Source organism: Corvus kubaryi, unplaced genomic scaffold, assembly GCF_017639235.1.
Source record: "Corvus kubaryi isolate FWS band 111438036 unplaced genomic scaffold, C.kubaryi_AGA036_p1.0 37392, whole genome shotgun sequence".
In the NCBI taxonomy this organism is placed as follows: domain Eukaryota; kingdom Metazoa; phylum Chordata; class Aves; order Passeriformes; family Corvidae; genus Corvus; species Corvus kubaryi.
This window is the reverse complement of record NW_024581131.1, coordinates 4,323,994-4,331,817: the sequence shown is the minus strand read 5'-3', so window position 1 is coordinate 4,331,817 and position 7,824 is coordinate 4,323,994. Positions and strand designations below refer to the sequence as shown.

At 37.2% G+C, this 7,824-nt stretch overlaps 1 protein-coding gene across 2 annotated transcripts in view; it reads right to left on the bottom strand.

Annotated features, from left to right (window-relative positions):
- Nucleotides 1-787: 787 nt before the first annotated feature.
- CARS1 (cysteinyl-tRNA synthetase 1) overlaps nt 788-7,824 on the bottom strand; it is a 34,878-nt gene continuing 27,841 nt past the window's right edge. For both annotated transcript variants that reach the window (XM_042038536.1, XM_042038535.1), the window contains 5 exons: nt 6,672-6,752; nt 6,162-6,229; nt 4,753-4,812; nt 3,390-3,473; nt 788-2,292 (listed from right to left, as the gene is read on the bottom strand). In XM_042038536.1, the coding sequence (XP_041894470.1) occupies nt 2,158-2,292; nt 3,390-3,473; nt 4,753-4,812; nt 6,162-6,229; nt 6,672-6,752 (428 nt within the window). In that variant the 3' untranslated portion in view covers nt 788-2,157. The remainder of the gene's footprint in view (nt 2,293-3,389; nt 3,474-4,752; nt 4,813-6,161; nt 6,230-6,671; nt 6,753-7,824) is intronic.

Sequence of the window (7,824 nt, the reverse complement as noted above, 5' to 3'; positions counted from 1 at the left end):
AAAATAACCTTTGGAAAATGTGAGTCTGAAATGCTCCCAAGATCCATGCAAGGAGAGTTGTCCCAGAAAGAAAATGAAACATTTAGGAAGGAAAAAGGGCATTAAAAAAAATTCGTTTACATTGATATAGTAGGTAAGTAATGGAATTGGATTAGGTTCTACTAAAAACATAGCAGGAAGAGAAAGAAACAACATGGGGGGGCAAAAGGCAGGATGTTATCATGGAGATGCCATAAGCTACAGTCCAGGACAGCAACGGATCAACAGCATCTTCTCCATAGTTAAATACTAACTAACCTTAAGTAAGTGCTAACCCAGACCACCAAAAAGAATTTCTGTATGCAAATTCCTGTCACTATTTGACATTAGGTAGCAGCTTCAGAAGCAGCATAGGCACGTCCCAGCCTTTCAAAGATACCATGAATGCACATGCATCTTCAGGGAGCATGCTGGGAAGAAAATGATGAGCTGAAAATTCTGAAGGGAGTTAGGATCTAAAATGCTGCAAAAAATGTAATTGAACCTTTTCTCTTCCCAAACCAAAGGATGAAGAAGTTGCCCTCATGGCTGTGGCTGGCTGCTTAAAGTATCATTGTGCAGTTTAAACATGCATTTACATAACTGATTAGAAATTAGCAGAATAATCAAATACTGAATGCAAAATTAATTGAATTAGTAATAGCAAGCTAAAGGAAAAGCTCTGTAAACCACATTTCAAAAAGATGGTTGTGGAATAAAGAGAAGGTCAGTATTCTCCCCCACTGCAGAGAGTTCACATACAAATTGTACTTCACAACAGATTTTATTTTCTGCACACAAGATGCATGTGCTTTACTGACCTTAACATTATGTATGTTTTCAAAGGCAAATACAGGCAAATTAGAAAAAAAAACCCCTACTAGACCTTTCTGTTACTCCAAATAATGGGTTCATTCTTCAGAAGGAGGAATATAAATACAAAAATATGAAGGAAAAGCAAAGATGTTTTAACTCTTCATTAAGGAAAGGAACAGTCTGATGATTGTAGCAGGAACCTAAGAGTTGAGAGAGCAGAGGTGTCATTTCTGCAAGTCACCTTGAGAATATTCAATGAATATCATTCTGCAAATCAGACACTTGGTTGTTCTGGGCAGCTGCAAAGTAGGTGAGATATTTTTTAGGATTTCATGAACTTTAGTTCATTTAGTAGCTTCTGCCAGTGAAATGCATTGTTAGGCAACAAAGAGCTCTCCCTGCAGATATAATATGACCATACTACATTAGAAAGGTTATTATCTCAGGGTTAAATCATCATGTTAAAAACATCAGTCTTGAATACAGAGCCACGTCTAGCTGTATTCCCTAACTGCAACTAATCCACAACTGTATTTCAGTTGGAAACCCTCTGTTAATTCCCCATGGCTCTGAACTGGTAATTAGGTACGGAGTACTTTGGGTAATCAGGTACTTTGGCAGGGCTCCTGTTTCCTTGAAGGGATAGCTCCAAGAATACACCACCTCTGCCATCAGCCCTTCATGTCTTTCCCACCTGTTTGTTCAATGCAGGTGCATTTGCCTTGTACTTACCCACTTGACTGCAACTGCAGGTTGATGATCTGTTCCCTTTTTCAACAAAGGGACTGTTAACTTCTACTATGCAAAGTGTTCTGGGTATACTTATGTGAGTTTTTAATAACAGCAGCTAGAATAAGTATCATAGTGGAACTACCCACTTTTCCTGCTTATGTAAAGATACTAAAGTCATCTGGAAAATACTGTTCTTACTGTGGGGCAAATTACTCAGCTCCCACTTAGCAGTAAATTTTTCTGACTGTAACACTGGCTCTTAGATAGAGATCAGTTCGCAGGACAAATTAACCAAAGCCTGAACAGCTAGAATGAACAGGAATCCTTATGTGGATTTGCTGACTGAGCAGCACCTTCACAAACAGAACTGGCAACCACTGTTGCTACTGTTGAGAAGAAACTTCTTACAGGTTGGCTTTTTTCTAATGATGGATTTTTATTGCATTTCCAGATGACATTATTAACCCACGTAAACAGGAATTTTGCTTTGCACGTAATAGAAAGTGTAAACAGAAATTTGAGCATCAGTATATGCTCACTTCTTCAATGGGAGCCCAGCACTCGCCTTCTAAATAAAAAGTCCCGTTGTTTTCAATTTGCACTTCCATTCTGAACCATTTGTAGATACTCCTTGTGTAGCTTTTCTTGGGTTTCATAAAGTTTCTTTAGCTTCTTAATTTGTCCTTTGCTAAGTTCTTTGCCTTCTGTATCATGGGTGGGAAATCCCTGAAATATTAAGAAAGAAAGAGTATTTAAGATAAATTCTTGGACTGCTTTTGTTCTTTATGAAATCATGTTTTAATAAGAAAGGGAGATAATGTAATAATGACAGGCTGTCAGGAAGGGATGTATCTTGGCTAATTTTAGTCACCTAGAAGTTTGACAGCTAACTTGGACTATTTCTGTGTGTTCCCTTCTTAGTTAAAGAAGGGGCATAAGGGTGTATTTATCTTCTGTCCTGTACCATGTAAGGGAAGCTTAGACCACTAACTTCTAGATGGTTTTAGTTAAGAGAATAATGACTAATTCCTGAACAGATGGTTAAAATAATCTTTTAATCATACCAGCAGATTGAATTGAAGGCTTAAAGCAAAAGCAGTAAGAGATTTATGCTCTTGATGGAGAAAGTATGATCAGCATTTTTATGGACATTCTCTTTGGCTTGAAGGGGTATTTTCCAGTATTTATGCTCTCCATTCTGATTTGCCCCCAGGGCCTGAATTTGTGCAGGTGAAGGGGAGAGGCAGAAGCAGGATCAATGCCCCAAATCAGGTATTGAAGAAACAGTGCTTTTATGTTTTCCAAGTAACACTTTTATCTCCAAAGGGAGCAATCAAGAGCAAAGTTATGCATACAGCCCCTTCAGAAATCCTTTGCCAGGAGTGAGCAAAACAGTGGGCAGAAGTGAACAGGAAACACAGGACCTCTCCAAAAAACATCAGTTTTGGCTGAGTCGGGGAGTTTGTACTTGGAAATGAATACCCTGCCTTGCACCAGAGTAACAAATCTGTGAATGAGCATCATTCACATTCCTACCCACAATATATACTTTGCTTTGCAATCAGAGGAGCCAAAGGAAGTGTACAATGAATGTACAAAGGAATGTAGAAGGAAAATACCCTTGAAATGATGGTTAACAGAGACCTTACTCCACAGTGCACAATAAAATTCATATATCACCTTTTCTTTCTCTCCTTCCCTCCTCTCGCCACATTAATAGCACTGCACTGGAGGTTTGGAACAAGATTGCTATAAATATATACAAATAAGTATGTACAACTGGGGAAGGAAAACTTCTTCCTATATGAAGAAAAGTCTCTTACATGTTCATCAAACATGGAGTATTTGTCAACTTCCAATTTAAACATTTCATGTGGTGAAATCTTCATTTTTTCCAGTTTTGCTGCCTGTAATATAAAACATGCATTAACAGCACAGTTAATTACTGACAACCTGTCACATATGCAAAAGGAGAAATAGATTATAATTTCAAAATCAAAGAGCACTTAATTCATAATTGTTTATTATGTGAAAAGAAACTTGGAGTGAGGTGTTTTTCACTAGGAAGGAAGTTCCTCACTTCTTCTACTGAAGACTCAGTAGGTCTTAGCTGTGCTTGTCTGGGGGAAAAAATGGTTTAAACCTGTAGAGAACCACTTTATAAAATAGATACATTGCAGAAACTCAAAATAATTTGCTTGTATACTCCAAAAACTACATCTGATTCTTGCCAATTTGGTTCCTTAGTCGACACAAAGTGAATAGTTGCTACGAGTAAAGAATATTCAGCAATTAACTCACTGCAAAAGGAACTACCTTTATCAACCTTCCTGCTGGGAAGCAAAGGTTTCTATGCAGGTCACAGAAGAATCAGATGCAGTAACTGCACCGAAAATAAACTGAACTCTCCCTTATCTGTAAACAAGCACATCTCAGAATCTTTTCCATGTAATTTTTGCCTAAGGCAAGGGAATCACCTTTTTGAAAGAATGAAAAAGGTACTTGGAATTTGTGGATGATAAATGCTATTCATCTTGTTTTATCTCCGTACATGGTGCTCTCTAAAAGCTTTCTTCCTCTTTTAACACAGGATGTATTTCCTGTACTGTTAAAGTCATCAGCATAGCAAACAATATTTTCTCTTATGAGTTTACCTCCTCTGTCTGCCTACTCCCCATCCAAAGCCCAAAACCTTTGAGCTATCTGAATTCCGGCCATAGAAGTAAAACATTTCACTGCCCAATCATAAGGAACAGGGGATTTCTAACATAGAAAAAGAAAAAACAAAGGAGAAAAAGAAACCCTTTTACATATACCTATGATACTAGAAAGGAAATAAAATAATAAATGACACAAGCAAAATCTTCTCTAACGGTAACAAGCACGTAAGATATGACTTTGTCAATTAAGGAAGTAATACTGTTTATAGACTGAAATTAAGTGCTACAAGTTCTTCTGTAGTAAGTTATTGCAGGCTTTAGTTGTGTTTTCAAAAATGGTTTCTCTATAAGAATTGAAAGTCCAAATCTGAACTGCAAGCCAACGTCATTCTGAGCAGGAAATTGTACACAAAAAAAAGAAATGGAGACCTGGTTAAGGCTGGGCAGAGAGCCTGTGTTCTAACGTGTTCTTTCCTGCATGTGACTATTGCTACCTACCACCTTCCTTCAGAATGAGGCTACTTACTTCCTGCTGTTGTTTTTTCCTTGCTGCTTCTTCTTTCTTCCTTTTTTTCTCTTCTTCTATCTGTGAGAGGCAGTGTTAGTGAGTAAAAGGTAATGCACTATTTCATTTAGTTGTTTTCTACAAACCTGAGCCAGCTCCCCTGGATATCTAATTACAGACAGAACTGGCAGCATGACCTGCAGCAAACCCACCATGCCTTATAATTAGGATTGTCTGATACTTCCCACTGTATGACTTCGATTTCATTTGCTTTTATTCACAGCTAAACCAGTTTTAACTGTTCAGAATGCATTTTGCATGCAAAGTGGATACCTATAAAAGAATACCTAAAAGAAATTGTCCTGTCATTTTAGGGGGAAAAATGTTTTGCAAACGAGTTTTTAAAAAAGACTGTATTTCAGTGATATTTTAAGCTCTTGCCTCAAACTGTGAAGACATCACACTTTCTCAAGCAGCAGTTGTATCACTTGATGTTCCTAGGGAAACAACTATCCAAATTTAGCCAACTTGCTAAAAATCCCATCTTGCACTTGCCCAGGAGAGACCTGTCAGTTCTCCAAGGGTTCTGCCAGTGCTGAACATAACACTGTTTCCAGGGAAAAGGGACTCTGGCTGCAGGTCCTACCCAGCAGCTATAAGCAAACTGCCTTCAAATGTCATTCTGATGAAAACACCTGGAGTTGGCTAAAACAACTTTTTACTTCTCCCTTTTCTAAAAAACATCAACATGGAATGAGAAATGTTGGAAAATCTTCCAAGTGTTTCTAGTCATGATAGAATTTTACTATTTGGTAAAACTGAAGACAGACATATGAAGTGTTACTCTTAAATATCACAAAGTCAAACATTAATGCTAGGAAGTGCCAAAAGCAGGGTTTCTGTACAGACCTTGGACATGTGAATTAGAATTCACAAGCTTTCTATAGTAACATGAATTCTTTCCCCCACATCCTGAATGTCTCACTAATCCACACTATATTAATTAAGATTTAGCCAGTACATTTTTTCCTCACATATGAGATGAATACAAACTAGTTCTGTGGAAAATGTTGACTTCATTTGTACAAACAAAAGAAGTCTGAATTAGCTTCTCATTGGAATTGTTCGTCCAGAGAGAAAAGACAGTTTGAATGCAATACTTAACATCCCTTAATTATATACAGATCTTAAAAAGCAAACATAAAAAATCTTAGAGGTATTCTCTAGGTCCCATACAAAGTTTTCAAGAAGCTGTTTTGAAAAATTCTTTTTTTCAACACACTTAAATTTTTGTATCAATTCTCTTATGCCATTTTCCTTGTTGCTAGGCTGCTATTATTTTTCTTATGTATTATCAAAGAAATGTAGAAGTATCCATAGCTAACACATTACTCTTAATTTTAAAAATATAGGATGCTTAAAATAGTAACCTTTTTCTTTTCTTCTCTTTCTTTCAATAATGTGTCCTTATCCACTAATTTAACCACGGTTGGAAGTCCTAAAGAAAGCAAAATGAGATGGATTAGTTTCTTAATTAGTCAAAGGTAAATGTGTTCACCCTGTGATAACTGTTTGCTTTTTGCATGCTGAACGCAACTACCACTCAGTGACTACTCAAAAGTGACTAAGAAGTTAGGTGCTATATGAAAAGATGAAAAATATTGCAGTGCATGTTTTTTTATTCTGTACATGCATACATCCAGTTCTACATTATATATTCATACATATATACACCATTATATATGGTACATATTATGTGCCATTATATATAGTATATATGAAATACATACATGGTGCACAGTTGATAGGCTACAGCTTTGCAGTGCTTAAATTTATTGAATTATTCCAGATTAGTTTTGACAGTTTGTTTTCCCACTTCTCAGGAAAACAGCAGGGTTATAAAAACAGCTGCTACAAAGTTTCAAGAGATAACTGAGTACCTTCATGATCTTCAAGTCGAACTCCAAGTTCAGGCAGGATGTCATCCCGAAGAGCGTCACTCAACTGCAGCACTTCAGTTACTACAGAGCATGAAAAATGCTTTTAGGGAAGTCAGATGTGGCCGAGGTACACTTTTATGCAGCTACATAGTTACTTCAGTGCAATTAAGAAATTGCCACTCTCTCACACACAGAGAGAAAGGTCTTTAAAGTGATAACTAAAGTAAATCCTGCCTTATTTCAGCTATACAGAGAAGCAGCATGTTTCTTTGCAGGGACTTGAAAATCACAAATTTCTTCTAAGATATCCTCACTGTTCCTGAAGGGGAACAGAAAGAAAATCCAAGGCAATTCAGAAATGATGCAGAAGTTCTGCCAGGGTATGGTGGAAGGGTACATGACTCAGGAAGATCCTAATGGTTGCTGTAGGATGTGCAATAAGAAAGGTTAAAAACCTAGTTTTAGAAAAACCACAAATTAACATATCCTGTGCTAAACCTAACAGTGCCCTTTGAAGGACTGTGACTTTGTTGATTTGATAACTACACACACATTTGTCAGAGGAACTGTAATCCCAACATCCTCTTTTTATTTCAAACAATCTAGTTGCAGCAGAATGGAGAATTTTGGTTTGCCTTTCTGCATGGTTATCAGGACATCATGGCTAATATTTTTTTCCCTTGCAAACTTATCAAAGAACCATTGAAGACAGCAAATGGTTAAGAACTTAAGATTTAGCTGAAATATATGCAATCAGCTCTTAAGGGGAAAACAAATCTTCATACAGGTAATTTTTTGGATGAGAAATTGTATCAGCTGAGAAGCAGCAGAACAGTTAAGAGGAACTAAATGCATCAAGGAGACCCAGAATGCTGTTGTGAATTCAGTGGCATTTTTTATAGGCAGTCTGATATTTGGAAGGAACACTTAACCAAGTGTGACAAGACAGATACTTGGGTTAGATGTGCTTGTAATAAACAAGTGTTCTCCCTTTCAGCAATTCTTAGCTGGTTAAACCTAAGAAGTACTCAGGGTCTCAAAGGTATTATTTCAGGCAGTGGAAGTTTCCATCCAGGCAGTTTCCTAACCACTGCACATTCTGCTAGATACAAGTACCATCCCTGAGCCTTCATCTCTTCCACAATTCTCAGAG